This window comes from Lepisma saccharinum, chromosome 10, assembly GCF_977018435.1.
Source record: "Lepisma saccharinum chromosome 10, izLepSacc3.1, whole genome shotgun sequence".
NCBI classification, from domain to species: domain Eukaryota; kingdom Metazoa; phylum Arthropoda; class Insecta; order Zygentoma; family Lepismatidae; genus Lepisma; species Lepisma saccharinum.
This window is the reverse complement of record NC_139238.1, coordinates 14648208-14665027: the sequence shown is the minus strand read 5'-3', so window position 1 is coordinate 14665027 and position 16820 is coordinate 14648208. Positions and strand designations below refer to the sequence as shown.

General features: G+C 36.5%; 1 protein-coding gene across 1 annotated transcript; it reads right to left on the bottom strand.

Annotated features, from left to right (window-relative positions):
* Positions 1-785: 785 nt before the first annotated feature.
* Positions 786-11829, bottom strand: LOC145994226 (lipase 3-like). Its single transcript, XM_083130321.1, has 9 exons — positions 11784-11829; positions 10441-10572; positions 9112-9313; positions 8480-8594; positions 7157-7400; positions 5893-6051; positions 4444-4528; positions 2483-2625; positions 786-1002 (listed from the first exon to the last, which is right to left on the bottom strand). The coding sequence occupies exons 2-9, from the start codon at positions 10543-10545 to the stop codon at positions 850-852; spliced, it is 1206 nt and encodes a 401-aa protein (XP_082986447.1). The 5' UTR covers positions 10546-10572; positions 11784-11829; the 3' UTR covers positions 786-849.
* Between the last annotated feature and the right edge of the window lie 4991 nt (positions 11830-16820).

Genomic DNA, 16820 nt, shown 5'->3' with positions numbered 1-16820 from the left:
ATCGGGGAGGCCCCTAAGCGGTACGTGTAGGAATAAATGCAGCCTTTCGTAGAAACACATGCCACTCGGACTGGGCCATTTTCTCAATTACTTCTCGCTTCGGTCTGTTGGAGAGTTAAGCTTAGTGGCGTAACCAAGGAAGGTACCGGGTTTAAACCCCCCTTCTGCTTTTGAAATATTATGGAAAATACTGTGAATTTTTTAAAAATAAAAAAGAATACCTAATTTATCACAGTCGATGATCTCGACAACAATAATAATAATAATAATAATAATAATAATAATAATGAATATTTGAATTGTTATTCCCATAAAACCCGGAGAAAAGCATAGTATTCCAAACAAAAGTGTCTTTGTTTTTTACAGTTTTTACAGATTATAGGGGTCCTTGCAGCTTGTTAGTTCGGTGTGAAAACTGCTACATAGTTACAACATGTTAACTAAATAGAATAGCACACTAGGTATAGTTGATGCGAAGTAATGAAATGAGTACTATTTTTGTTTACACACGTGTTTTGGTGGGTAACATCAACAAATTCGATGAAATATTGCTGAGAATGCAAAACCATTCACTGTAGATATACAGTGCACAATGATAATATACTAAATGGTATTTCCTTCAATGCCATTTAGTTTATTATCACTGTTCATTTAGGATAGTCATGCGTCGCTATATGCGCACTACTCTACAATGACATATGCATGTGCGTCGTTTCTCCGTCGTGTCCTCAAAAGTGATTTTATATCACAGCTACTGTAAATCAAACTAACTCTTTTCAATGCCATGTAATTTATTATCATTTTTCATTTAGAATACAATGTGAAGTACTGTAGTAGTTGTGTGTCGATTCATGGGAATTCCTCCACAAGGCTGGCGACTCTGTTGTTCACCAAAGTCTCGACATCTCTTGCCCAGAGGAAATCCAAGTGAGTGAAGGCCGACAGTGGCACTCGGTAATTGCCGACCAAGTTGGGAAGATGGTTGGCTAGCCATTGAACGTCCTGAAAACAGAATAAAAGTTACTATTTAGATCAAGAAATTAAAATTCATACTTTCGCGTACCACCAAGTAATATTAAGGGGTTTGCAACCATTTTAAATGGCATGATGTTGATTTTTGTCGAGGATGATTGATGACATCATGAAGGGAGGCTCACAAACAACACCCATGCCCAGGCAGGGATCCGAACCCGGGACACCCTAGTGTTGAATCGCACTGTGTTAACCACTCCGCCACGGAGGTCTGTCCAATCAATGGAGGCCAGAATGACATAAGGGGTACACATAAATTCTTGTAACAAATTATTCAGTGACACACACACACACACACCATATTCATGAAAATATTTCTCCTGAATGCTCAGTTTTACCGTATGCTGATGACGGCAAATTTTTCATCAGTTCAAGAAGACACATCCTCATGCAAGAAAATTTCCAATGTATTGAACTCTTGTTCCGAGATTGACATCCCTTTAAGTTGTGTTGTTTTAAGTCCACATTTGTGCACACATAGGCTTCAGTCTGAACCACTATGTTCCTCCTTATCGGACCTGGGACCCTGATTACAAAGCAGATTGTCATCTGAAACTAAATTCTAAAAAGCCCATTGCCAAGAGGTTCACCCTCAAATCAAAAGGATCAGCACGGTCCCTTGATTAGTTTTCATCTAATCTTTCATTTTCATCATCGTCGTCGCGATTAACCAAATGCAAAAAAAGCGATGCAAAATAAGAATACGAAATAAATCAAGTCAATAAGTGTGGAACTGAATAAGAAAGTTAATAAGTTCATATTGACTGTGTATTTAGGTACCAATTTGCCTGCATATTGTTTAGGCTTATATTGTTTAGGCTTATAGTGCCTAAAAATCCGCTCTCTACTCATAAGTATGTACAATATTCACTCTGTGAACCTAAACATACCCCCAAAAGTCTCATAAAACTGATACTATTACTATTTATAGGGGCAAGAACGTATTATTTGTAAATAAAATGGACGCAGAAAGTTATTGTGGGTTGACAGAAATGTCTATCCTCCTCATATATGTTGTGAGGTAATAATTCGTCTGTTTTCCGATAGAGGTCAGTTAATCCTAATACTGTGATTAAGAGTCAAGTTTTCCGATAAAGAAAAATATATTATAAACTAATTTTTAAATTTGCAGTAATACATCTTGATTGTTGATATTTCACTCTGTACTGTTTCTTGTTCAGTTCAATACAGTTACTGCATTTTCTTTCACAATAATAATAATATATCACTATCCGAACGTGACTTTTTGACCCACCCTGTATATATATATATATATATATATATATATATATATATATATATATATATATATATATAATCTGCTCTTAATTTGTACTCACGAATGACTACAATATTTGTTGCTAACATGCTTTAACACACACATACATACATACTCGCAAATAAGTACTTGCACCTACGGATTATCGCATTCCATCGCATGTCTACTCACCTTTGGATCGGCCAAGTTGTCGTTGTCGCCGTAATGTAAAGAAATTGGAGCGGTGACCTTGCTCAGGTCATATACTGGTGGTCTGACCTGGCCGTACTTCCTCAAATTCTGAAGAAAACCATAATCGTACTTCTGGAATCGCTCTGAAATGAATTAGAGTTTCAGTTGGAGCTGCTTGTGGAACCTACTGCATAGTTCATAATTTAAAGTACAAAGGAAAAATACTATTATTAATAATCATATTGCATATCACCTGGATAGGAATCATAAACTCCAAAGCGAATCTAAATCCGGAATGTTAATTACAAGTATGAAGCCTTAAGGAAGATTTTTAGTGAGAATTATAATGTCGTTTCTTGCTTTGAATTGTACGAAAATGGTTGAATATCATATATGTTTAGTAAATGTATATGATATTGTGGCATTGTCTTTATTTTGCTGTCACAATTGAAAACAAGACACAACGTTTTAATTATTGTCTTTATTTATGTACATTCGAATAAAAAAGAAAGTCGTTTTACCATTCGAGCATGAAACTAATTTATCGTTATGGATACTACTCGTTATTCGAGGAAGTTGTCTTTCCTCACCAGATGGCTCTGTTTGTTCTGAGGTATAGAAGTCTGTGTCATCGCACGACTTCACTGTGTACGTCAAGTGTTCCATCCTGGTATAGATTATTCTCGTTTTGGTGTTCAGAAAAATAATGATACAATTTTAACAGTTTTGTCAAGGTTATTAGAAGTATAGGTTGGGCCAATCCGTTGTTTACTCGTGATGACGAAACGACGGTAAGAGGTGAATTTATCCATAAATGAATTCCAAATCTATGCGCTAGTGTTGCACTATGCAGATAGGAAACCATGCAAGAAACTGAACACACGAAATCGAGTACACAAATGAGCATTTCCACCCATTTACATTTTGTGGCTTCAGACAAATTGAAAATAAATATCGATGGGTACTTATTGTTATGCGGGACAGAATATTATTGATCGGAACGGTATTTTTTTAAAATCCCGACATGCTATAGGTGTACACTGTATATAATACACCTTATTGCTGACTTCCTTAACCCTGGATGTACAGGGACAAGGAAAACAAAGAAATTAACATAATTTTGAAATGAGCATTCTTCGGGGAAGATGTTGAACCTAAACCAAAAAGAACACAAATAATGAACTCAACAATGTAAATTGATGAGATTTAGTAAATCATTTGATGAAGTGAACTAATTCTGAGTGGACTAATCATGGTATGTGACGTAAAGTTCCCGCCCAACCGTTTGACGGCGTTAGTGGTTATCGCATCTCCTTTTCCACAGCATGTAGTACATATCCTCATCTAGACATCGTTCTTGTTCTGGTGTTTAATATCTGCATACTGCAACACTGTCGTTCTGTCATTTTATGTGAATTTACATTGAAGTGATGCATTCACTTGGCCGGTTACACGTCATCGCACGCAAAAACTTCAACCGTTACCATGGATATGGGCCAAGGCTGAGTTTTGTGCGGTTGATTTCTCATGTATGCGCTAACTTGATAGAGTTCTTTAGAATGTCTAAATTGGAAAAATTACTCCAGAGTTGTTCTGTGGAAATGTATGAGTCTCTACAAGTCACGTCACATGAAAATTCCTTTGCGATAGTACTGACTTTACACCAGCTTCCGTGACGCCACAAGACTGGTCCTGCATGTATTATTTCAAATTTACCATAACGCACTATGAAAATGTAATGTCCAGTTTTCTAATTGGAATTTGCAGGAGAGCCCGGATGTATTAAACTTTGAATATTTAGTGAAAGAGTAAAATTTTGAGAGTTGCAAACATACTGCTCAGAAAAACACCATGTAATGATAATATCCAAGAAGAAAGAATTCTAAATCTAAACATTGGGAGCTACGTTTTCGTGTATTAAATACTTGAAACCATTTAAAGTACCAGGGTTCGATACTTACTTGATCTTATCACTTGTCCATAATGGATCATGTCTCTGGTCGCGGCACCAGCTGGTGTGTGCCCTGCCATGATGGGCAGCATTGTCTGTAATAAGCACTTCAACTATTAGAACATGTAAAGCAAATGTAACTGGTGCATAGCTGAAAAGCTAAAACCAAATATATATTTATACAAAAAAAAAAGAAACCTATTACAACAGAGTTGTGACTAGATCTGTTTATATGTTTCAAATGGTGAATATGCTCTGATTTATTTTATGTTCACAGAAAGATGCGCTACCGTACTTATAGAGAATTCTTATATTTTTGAAAGTTAGCTTAAGTGGTTAGAACAAGATTTCCTAACTGTTTTATGTATGTGAGTGAATCGTAGTCTTGAAAGCCTGTCGAGCTTTTAGTTTTAGCATTATTTTGCAAATTCGAGAACTGTTATAACCTCTTTAATATCAATTAAAACTTTCAGCAGCAATTACGAAGGATAGAAGTAAGCTCTTTGTAATATGAAACGTTGGAAATGCTTATGAAGGTAAATATTTTTTGATTTTTGAAGTCATATTCTCCCTTTTTTAATGTCTCAGCAATGTTATGTGGTTCTGTACATAAAACATTAGTTCAAAAGAATAAATAATTACTATTCCTTTGCGAATACGTCTGTACGTTCTATCATTATTTTAGCGTGGATCGTGTTACTAATGTCATGCACGTACTAGGAGAGTTTAAGCAGACCTTGGTGACACAATTTCCGGTGTATCTTGTAGTAAAGTGTGATGAAACGAAAATGAAAATTTTGACAAAAATAACACCGAAAAGTGTAAGAAGTAACACCGATTTTGAGAAAAAATGACACCGAAAAATCTGTGCCTAGATATCAGAAAGACATTTTCATAAAAAAAGAAAAATATGTTAAATGGACATATAATAATTCTCATTTTGATAAACAAAAAAAGGAAGAAAGGGTAAAACTAACTAACTCTCTAGCCTTCTTAAACCCGCAGGTTTATGCCTGCAGCGACACAAGTCTTCCATCTGTCACTATCCTGAACAAGATCAAGCGAATCTTACCGATTTCCATTAGGTCCATCTCAACGTTATCCCTTCATCTTGGCCTTCCTACAGGTCTCTTACCATCAGGTTTCCCAACAAGAATTCTGTAAAGTCTTCTTTCCTCTCTGCATTCGTGCCACATGGCCTGCCACCTAAGTCTTCTTGATTTATTTATTCTAATAATACCTGGACAAGAATTCAAATTATGCAGTTCTAAATTATGCAACCTTCTCCTCTCACCTTTCACTTCATCGCTTTTTTCCAAATATTTTTCTAAGGATTTTACTCTTAATTTTTCCTCTTTTAATGTAAGGGACCAAGTTTCACAACCATATAATACTACAGGCAAAATTACTGTTTTGTATTTTTTAACTTATTTTTTAAACAAGGGTGTGAAAAACTTACCCTGTTCAGTTCCTGTGAATCCCAACCAAACAAGAGGAAGATGATGTCAGCACAAACGTCCTGAATGGGAGCATTTTCCCTGCAAGCGACCTCCCCCAAGAATTCCCAGAGACCATTTCTTGGCGCAAATTCATCGATGCCCATAAGATTTGCTAAAACCTGTAGATTAGAATAAATACATACAGGAGTCGGTACACTACTTACGTTCTTTGTAATCATGCATTGTCTTACACACACACACACACACACACACACATATATATATATATATATATATATATATATATATATATATGAAGATTAAAAAAAATCACAAAAAATAGAGAGAGTAAATATTATTGATTTTTTAAACATGAATATACTGTACATGAGTGGAAATTGCTAGTGTACCTGAAAAATGTTAATTTTTTTAAGTATGGTGTCAGTAAGATGACGTCCTTGGTTTTGCACACATTGTCGGAGTCTCAGAGTAAATCCGTTGCGTAGCATCTCCAACGGAATGTTGTGGATCTCTTGCAGAATTCGCTCCTTCAAATCATCCCTGATTCTTGGAGGGTTGTCATTCAATACTTTGGGTTTGAGAAATACCTCCCTGGCTACACAGAAGTCTGCAACCCATGGGGGTTTATCCAGAATTTTCTATCGGGGGAGGGGTGTAGGTTTTTGTGTATAAAATGCTCTCGTCAAAGATTGATAGCTAGGATTTCTTGATTATTGCTTACAAGTGTCTTAAATATAGGAAGATTAGATGCAGTACCCTTACTTCAGTAAATAATAACAATGACGGTGGACTGATAAAAACTCTAATAGATAATTTACATAATGATCTGTAATGAACTAATTGTTGAAATTCAACGTGCAGTTCTCGGCATTAAGTAACAATAAACAATCACACACACACACACACACACACACGCGCGCGCGCGCGCGTGTATATGAGAGAGGAAGAGAAAAGATGCTTCCTACATAGATACATGATAATTATACTTGTTATGTTAGTGTGTTTATTGTGCATTTTGAATGTGTTTTATATTAAAAGTATCATTCATTGTGGAATAAGATTATATTTACATAAAAATATTTGAAACTCTTGGTGTTGGAAACACTTGATGTTATACTTCAAAAATTGAAAATGTTGAATGAATGGACCAATATACTGTAAACGTTTGTGTGTATTCTGTAGAAATAAAATATGTTAGGTATATTTATATTAATTTATAGTCAGTAAGAGTATTACTTTTGAGTAATAACGTCAGAAACTTACGTCAAGAGTGTCCAAGAAAGGAACCAGAAGTCGGATAGCGCTGGTAGAGTGTGAAATTTCTGCAATTGGAGCTAGATAGGCTGCTTCTTTTATTTTGGCGTTGTACTCTGGCTTCTCCGACAGAAGGACCAAGTTCATTGTTGATCCCATGGAATGACCGATGTAATTCAGCTGTTCTTGTCCATTCAGCTCAAGAATGTAGTCGATTTCTGCTGCTATATCGTAGATTCCCATTTCGTGCCAACTGGAATTACAGATGAAATTAATATTTCCATTGCAAAGGTTTTGAGAAAATTTAAACAAAATGTAATATGTTTTTGAACCAATTAGCACAAAGATTTAAAGGACAAATGAATTACCTTTTTTATAATGTCACCATTCGTCACTGTTTCTTGTTGTTGGGTTGGTCGTCATAGAAGTCAAACCACTCAGTTTTCTTCTGTTCTCCCTTCAATCCTCTTTTCTTTCTGTTCCAATTCTGCTCTCTTACACTCTCCATTACCTGCTCTACCAACCTTTGTCTTCTGTTTGCCTTGTCTTCATTCTATGTGCACATTATATCCTCATTTCTTTCTGTCATTTATGTCCAAATTGTGCTCTTCTTTCCGACTCCCCACTACTTCCCCTTTCGTTCTGCACCTGTCTTCCATTTGGTTCTGTGTCACTCCTTGTGCACTATATGCCCTCCATCCTTCCCTTCTACTGTGTTCCAATCCAACTCTCTTCTTACATTCTCTACTTGTACCATTACTCTCCTTCCTCTACTATGTTTCAATCCTTCTCTCTTCTTCTTCTTCAATTCTCCACTAACTCCTTTCCGTTGTACACCTTGGTCTTCCATTTGACTCTTCATCGCTCCTTGTGTAATATTTCACCTTCCTCCTCCACTTGTATTATGTTCCTGTTCTGCTCTCTTCTTCTCCGATTCGCTAATAGGCCTACTATCTGTTTCCTTGTATATGTTGGTCTTGTATTTGGATCTTCGTCATTCCTTTTGTACTATATCACCTTGCTCCTCAATTTCTACTATGTTCCAGTTCTACTCAATTATTCTCTGACTCTCCACTACTATATGTTTCCTTGTACACCTTGCTCTTTCACTTAACTTTTCGTCACTCATTTTGCACTATGTGCCCTCAACCTTCCCTTTTAATATGTTTCAATCCTATTCTCTTCTTCTTCAACTCTTCACTATACCTGCTTGTATCGCATTTTTTATTTGTAAAGTATCAGGCACACTGGTGAGCATGAGAATACTATAAATTTGACAGTAACTTCTAACAGAATATTTTCTGTGAAAAAATGGCTGACTAACACATTTACCTGAAATGCCAGAATTTGCTTTTGTTTGGATTCATAGTTGTGTGGTTACGAGAGTATGTGTTTCCTCTTCCATTTCCCAGCCATACGTCATATCCAAGATCGGCAAGCAAATAAGCTGTAACAGAGAAAAAACAATCACATGAGTTTGGAACTAAAATAATAGATAACTGGTTAAATGTGTTATGCAGTTGCAGAGAAGTCGTTGCTTGTGATGCATTAATCTATATTATGAATAATATTACTTTGCAAATATGAGAATTTGATATATATACACACACCTCTCCAGTAACATAAGTTATTTTAGATCTTCGAATGTACTGTACATTGTGAGAAGAGTTGTACAATTATAATATGTTCATGACGCAACGTTAGTCGGCGATCCTAGACTAGAACTCACTGTGGAGAATGATGCGCCAAGATGTGCTCAGTTATCATGTGCGCATGCGTGTCGAGGCTGAAAGCGTTGAGTGGGAGGAGCTTTCTGTGACAGTGACTCGCGCAGAAGTTGCACATAAGGTTAGTCAGAGATGCTTTCCAAATGAGCTAGCTTTGCACCACGCCTCTCATTTCCATTCTATTTCAGAATATGATAAAATTGCGTTTACTATTTCCAAGATCTTTGCTTGACGTACCTAGAGACTTTCCTGGCCCTTGCACTACCCAATCGAACGAGCTCATGAGAAGGCCGTGCTGTACCAACACTGCTGGCTTTCCTTCCTTCGCAGGAGACTTGCTGGGGCTGTATGGGATTCTGTGCATTTGCAGGATGTATCCGTCTTCCGTCGTCACATAATGGATTTCTATTGGATAGCCATGCTTGGCAATCATTTCAGGCTAGATTGTATTGAAAAATCATAATTACTGTAGTAAATCATACACTTTTTCTTTCCCGGTAACATTCTGAACATCCATCCGCAATAAAAATGGCAACTTCAATAGCAAGTTTGGCCATCGCCGTACAGTTAGGCAACACACATAACGAGATGCAAGAAAACGTTTATTTCAGGATGTAGTTGTCTCATTTTTAATGCGGGTGATTGTGCAACTAAGATATCATACTTTTGCGCAACAATAAACAATACAATGATTCTAAAGTTAGTACTCAATATGGTATACTTTTAGCCAAAAGTGAAATTTATGGATATTCAACAAACGCTTTCAGATAGCGACACTAGGAAACGTTTTGATTTAAGAACAATATAATAATTTTATCAGTTTTATGCGATTGATTTCCCATTAACTTTAGTAACTTTAAAGTCTTAATTAGAAATAAGAACTCCAGCACAATCATTTCGTACAGATTTGTGATAGCTTTTAATCTGTGTGTCAAGGAAATTCCCGACGAATACATCCCTACAAACTCTATTCGTTTTGTTTTATCCATATAATTATAATTATCATCTTAGCTGACGTTTGTCCATAATAAATATGATTATTATTTCCATAATTCTTTAAAAATTGTGTAGTGATTACGTAATGAACCCAAATAAGATTCCTGTATTGTAGCATTTCAGTTGCGCAAATGCTACAGAAATAGAATCAATAATATGTATTTTAATGACATTTTTCTTAAGAAACAGCTTGCTTGATTGATTTGGTTTATTTTACTGCGCATTTCTGCCACTTTTGACTAATCGCGAAGATGAGGATGAGTGATGAAATCGTTGAAGAGACATTCACAAAGAACACCATGAGATTCGCGCCCGGGACCCTTGGCGTCGTAGGGTGATGTGCTAACCACTCCGCCACGGAGGTCGACGTTAAGGAACACCTGTGATGCAAATGTGGAATGAAAAGAAAACAGAACCATTAAAATAATCCTTCGTATCCCGTAATTATAACATGAACACGCCTTTAGTTGCTTTAACTAGAAAAAACATTGCAGATTCGATGTACCTAGATATTCCAGAATCGTATTTCATGCAGTTGGATGTATTCTCACCGGTGGTGGCAGCACTTACCGTTGATTTGTCAACATCTGGTGTTTCTCTTGGTTGCACAGCAAAGGCCAGGCTCTGCTGTAGCAAGAGAAGGCACACGGCTGCCTTCAGAACAGTCTTCATCATGATGATTGGTGCAGAGAGTTTTTAAATCTGAAAGTAACCAAAATAAACGTTGTATGAATCATTATACATGGACAATACCTAAATGGTATCTGGTGGAAATTTATTTGGCTCTTTATGATACTTTTCCCGCGTTTTGTCCTTCACGTGACCCGCAAAAATGCCACACGACAATTTCGAGGAGCCTTATTATCCTGGAAGTTATGCAAAATTCGAGGTTTCTTTATATTTTGAACCGGTTTGTGTGGAGTACTGAATTTTGAGATCACATAACACGTATTTTAATATTCTGATGTAATTCTTTATTTTAGAAAAGCAAAATTCTTGATAAATTGATGCATAAGTGGAATACTTACAAACTATAATGTTAATCAATCTTTTGAACATCTTTTAATTATTACAATTTTCATGCATTGGTATCGCTTAGAAGTGTTATCGGCTCAGCTCTAATATATGTCAACAACGAGAAGCTATTTCAACAAGATGTAATAAGAATACGAAAATCAAATTCAAATTTTATGTATTAGAGGGCGAGGTTCAGCCTGTAGTCGTTCTCCCACCTAACCTAATTGAGTCTGAAGTATGTACAGATAAGCTAATTGAGACTGGACCTACAATTTATAAAGTGGGATCCGAATCACTATGTGCCTCAACCGAGTATCGGATCCAGAAACCCTTACCACATACCATATAGCTTATATTTAAAAACTACTCTATATATTAATGAAATACTTAATATGGCACATGCATTACATAATGAATATCAGTAATATGTAGAATACAATAGAGAATTTATTATACGTATATATACATAATTTATATTGCATAATGAATATCAGTAATATGTAGAAAACAATAGTGAATTTATTATACGTATACACACACATGCATGCAAATTTGGCCTTCAAATAGCTACGTCTCTGTGAACACATAGTAATAATTACACCATATTGACACAGATAAAAGTATTATACGTTTATCCGTAGTGGCAGCGATTAGAGGGGGGAGCGGGAGCAGTTGCCCCCACTTTTCGCCGTTTTTGTCCCCGCACTATGCTAAACCTTATATACAAAGGTAAATATACTGTATTTGCCCCTCTAGTTTTGGCACCATGCCGCCCCCCCCGGTTTTGAAACCAAATCGCCGCCACTGTTTGTCTGTGATATTAATGACTACCTGCGTTAAAGACTGCAGTGATAGTATGATCAATTGAAATGTTACACATGAATCTCTGTACTTACCCCCCAACTGAACAAGTCAGTTTGGCTGAATGTCAGATAAAACTCTTCCAAATGCTGATTTATATAAGAGCGGCCTACTCTGGTCAGCTGTAATCATCCTCTTGAACAGAACAATTAGCAATTAAAAGAATTGAATGATAAGTAATCTGGGTTTTAGAGTCTTCGCTATCGAATCCGGCTTTTTACAAGTTGCGAAAACCTATCGCTTGAAATAATTTCCTCTGTTTCTGATAAACCTTAAATCACAGCGAACTTTGCATTTCTGACCGCTTGTCCCATGCACAGATGCGTGTAATTTTAGATTTTGTAAGTGTGTTTTCCCCTAATACAAAACTTAATTCCGGATATGATGAGTTTGCATTGAACCTGATGTTCTAAAAATATATAATGTTTGTTTCTTTTCACAAGTTCTACATTTTGAACCATATTACTAAGCTCAGAAAGATCAAAAAACTATAATCAAACGTCCAATCTTTGTTTCTATTATTACTATTTATGAAAGTATTGGTAATGAATCTGTATCAGTCATACACTTGATTTAATGTACAAATAAAACTACTTGCATCTCGTATGTTTGTTCAGAACTTACTCTTGGGATATTTGTAAGAATTTGTTTCAATTAACTTGTAGGTTTGACAAATATAATTCGCTATTATTATTGTTGAAATAATCCTAATTTAATTTTGAAGTGTTTCTACCGAAAATATAAACTTTTTTTTTAATTTCGAAATTTGAAACAAGTCAGGAAAAATGTAATTTAATTTGGTTCTTTGGAATGATGCGTTGGATATTATTCTAGCTCACTCAGTCAGACCGATGCTTAATGAGAGAGAGAGAGAGAGATACATCATCATAATCCCCCCCGACACACACACCTACATACACTGATTGTCACCATACATTGAGACTATGACCCTCATAGTGGAAAACAAGTTTTTACTTGACATGCTCCTGGTCTTGAGAATGAAAAAAAAAATAGAATGTTAACTCAGGTCTGAAAATGCACAGTTTTCGTGACAGGAATGTGGAAGAAAGTTACTCTGACCCTGATAAATTATGTATGCAACATTTCTTCTAAACAAGCTAATGTTGTAAATTGCTTGTTTGATTGATTGATTTTGATTATTTTACTTCGCTTTTCTGCCACTTTTAGTTAATCGCGAAGATGAGGATGAGTGATGATATGATGAAATTGATGAAGGCAGGGGCGCCGACTTGTCAAAATTATTGGGGGGGCTCTGATCACTGAAATAAATGAATGAATGACTCACTCACTCCCTTTTTTTAAAAATAAAAATTACGTCTTCGTATAGCAGTTTTTAAGCCGCTATTATATTCCTCAAGCAAATGAAATGTAACATGAAAAACGTTTAGAAAAAGTCTCTTTATGTGTTTTGTGTCTGTTCACTTGTCTTTTAGATAACATTTAACATTTTTATTGAAAAGTATGTATTTACATTAAGAGTCCAACCTAACATTTTTTTGCCGGCCTCGGTAGCCGAGCGTGTTGCGTGGTCGACTCAACTCGCTTTGATCCAGAGGTCTCGGGTTCGAATCCCGGCGAGGGATGGGTGTGTTTTAATGTCTGCAACAGACATGTGATGAGTTGCAAATAACCTTAGTGTTGACGTACCCATAAAATAACTAATATTTACAATATTTAACAGTTTTATTTAATTATTTACATAAATGTTAACACAAATCGCAGGAAAATAGTTTTACTTTTTTGTTCTTGCTACAATATTTAACTTTTTAAATTTAATTTTGCAATAATAAAAAAAATAGCATGTACACTAAGATATAAAGTGACACCATACACAACAAAAACATATGAACATGATTTAAAAATAAAGCAAAATTGCTCTACGCAGTGGGTTATTTTTTTATGAACTCATTAACGAGCGGTCTCAGGTCCAAATTTTCAAGCACAGTTTGATGTATGTGGAGTGCCGCTAAGCTGCTTAGTCTCTTCTGCCTCATTGTAGATCTCAAATATGTCTTTAGTCGGCGACTAGCACTGAATGACCTTTCGGCTGTGGCTGTCGTCATTCGCACAGTGCGGAGGACCATTATGAATTTGGCAACTTCAGGCAGAAGCTCCTGGAGGGTGCTGTCTTCCAAAAGAAACTTCCTTATGTCACGCATGGCAGTTAGAAGCACTTTCTTCCGTTTGGCGATATCACCAAGCATGGACATGTGTAAGAAGAGTCTATCGACATCCAAATCTTGGCGAAAGAATTCTCGCGTTTGCTGAAAGTTTGTTGTGCAACTGTTCACAGTTGAGATGCATTCTTTCTCTACGGCTGTTATATTTTGTAGTCCTGTAGATTCTTGTCCTTGTTTAACACATGATTTTGCTGTGTTACACACGTCAGTGTATATCGATTTATAATACTATTTTGGAGTGTAGAACTTGTGAGGTTTGGCAGCATTAGGTTTTTCAAGTCTCTTAGGAACGTGACGTTGCCGGGACAATTCTGGCTCATCAACGAGGCTGGGTTTGACCTCTGTGCATTTCTGCCAGAACTGCTCAAAACCCATTCGCTTTTCTTGAAAGATGTCAGTCAAGTATTTTAGTTTTGATTCCACTTCAGTAGCACCAATGCGTGGAAACTGAATCCTACAGTTTATCTCTTCTATTTGACCCATCACATGGCAGTAGAGGGAGAGAAAAAAAAACGTCTTGAAGTGAAGCATTGTCTCCAGGTATCCAGCACATTTTGATGCTGCGTCAGTAGAACCTTCTTCAGAAAATTTACAAGGTTTTCATAGTGCATACTGGAGGTTCTCAACATCCACCGACGAGGGCAAAGTGGTCACAGTCCAGTGTGGCCAGCCTTCTCATTCACATCAATAATATTCATAAATATTTGCATTCTTTTAGGGGATTCCCAAACAGTCTTTAAGAAGTTGTTGGCTAAATTCATTATGTCTCTGATTAATATATGTATAATAGTAAATAATAATTGTATACTTAGTATATAGTAATAAGTCATGTGTTTTGCTGTATCCGGTCATAGCCCCCCCAAAGTTGATGGTTTAGCGGTCTCAGCCCCCCCAAAGTTGATGGTCTAGAACATTTCTAATGTGTGTTTAAAGTTAAGTTCATGTGGCACAATTCAGAGTAAACTTTAAAAGAAAAAAAATAATACATTAGATCCTCTTAAGCAAAATTATTCGGGGGGCTCTGCCCCCACATCATTAACATTGGGGGCTCGAGCCCCCCTAAGCCCCATGGAGTCGGCGCCTATGGATGAAGGCATAAAAAGAACACCTATTCCCAGCCAAATCACTCATCTATCATTATTCACACAAAAGTTGTTCATCCGATTTGATACTTTTTCATTAAAGATATAATGTTTTGTACAGAAATGTTCATACTGCACAATGTTGCTAAGTATCTTCATTGATTACACACACACACACTTGTTTTGAAAATACTATGGTAGATTTAGCATACTTTCCGATGAGACACTTGATTTGACAGGTTTAGAAAATTCTTTCTGTGTGCACGGTTTGTGGATTCTGAAATTTCATGCACTAAAAGTTATTTTTTGTATTAGTTTCACACTGTGTAGTGATATATATCAGCTGAAAATCTGACGTCAGTGAGAAATTACTTTGGTACGGTACGTGAAGTTTGTGTTTTTTTAAAAGAAATAATACATACAAAGGTGAAATACTAAAAACAAATATATTGCATTATGTACCAGACAGTATAGACAAACTATTGTTAGCGTGTGAAACTCGATTTCTAGAAAAACATGATTCACTTCATGTTTTTGTTACATTTCTTTAACCTTGTCAGTTAAGTGGAGCTGTCCGAGTGAACTATCCCAAGCAAGTGATCTTCTAGCTGCAGTTGAAAAGGAGACTGTCTTAAATGTGCTCTTTATCTGTGAAAAGGTTTCCAGTTTCACTGTACAGTTGTCAAAGTATTTAAAGCCCTCTTCACCATTTAGTCTGCTCTTTCTTTCCCAAGAGACGTCACAGAGCTGCTTCAGAGACTTCGGGAGATTTCAGATGAAGAGTTGAGGCAAATATTTCAAACTGCTTCCGAAAAGTGTCAATTCTGAATTCTGAAATTACGATTCCAAGAATAACAACCCCCCCCCCCCCCGGCCCACACACAAAGAAACGAGATAACTATCCTCGTACAATTATAGAAGGGGGACGTGCCATTGGCCTCTTGGGGGATGGAGGGATGGGCATCTCTGGCTGGACCCCCAAAAAAATTCTTTCTGGATATGCCCCTGTTCTCAGTTAATTTTTAGTCTTGATTTTTGAAATTCGATACGTCAATCATAAATGGCCGATTAACACAAATATAATATTTTGTGTGAATATTCAGGTGAGTGGAGAAGGTTACATAATTTATAACTGCATGATTTGTATTCATGTCCAGATATTATTAGAACAATTGAATCAAGAAGACTTAGGTAGGCAGGCCATGTGGTACGTACGAATGGGAGAGGAAAGAAGAGTTTACAGGATTCTTGTTGGGAAACCTGATGGTAAGAGAACTGTAGGAAGGCCAAGACGATAACGTTGAAATGGACCTGAAGGAAATCGGTTATGACGGAAACGATTGGATTGATCTTACCCACGATTTGGGGCAGATGGAAGGCTTGTGTTGCTGCAGCCATAAGCCTTCGGGTTTAAGAAGGCTAGAGAGCTAGTTAGTTAGTTAGTGAATATTATTTTCTGTATAACTTAACAGTTTGGAAATCACGTGACGTCTTTTTCATCTTTGCCCAAGATAAGAGCGCCCACGGTGACCTTGTTGTCGAACTTGACCGACTTAATTATGAAGACCTGAGAGATGGGGTCCCCTTATTTTATCAGACAACTGTTCCATTTTTCTAAACTGCGTATCAGGAAAAAAAAATAGCAACACGTAAATCAGCCTATGCATACACGAAAGCGTTTGATAATACAAAAGGAAACGGTTCCTCTATCATTCTCTGTAGTCTGTGTGCACAAAAGTTTAATCTTCGGCAGAAGAATTTGTTTTTAATCCCTGATTTGATTCGATGT

Coding starts and splice junctions, on each gene's coding strand:
- LOC145994226 (XM_083130321.1), bottom strand. CDS start 10,545: ATGATGAAGACTGTTCTGAAGGCAGCCGTGTGCCTTCTCTTGCTACAG. Junction 9,314..10,440: donor CAGATGTTGACAAATCAACG/GTAAGTGCTGCC, acceptor AATACAATCTAG/CCTGAAATGATTGCCAAGCA. Junction 1,003..2,482: donor ACAACTTGGCCGATCCAAAG/GTGAGTAGACAT, acceptor TTCTGTTTTCAG/GACGTTCAATGGCTAGCCAA.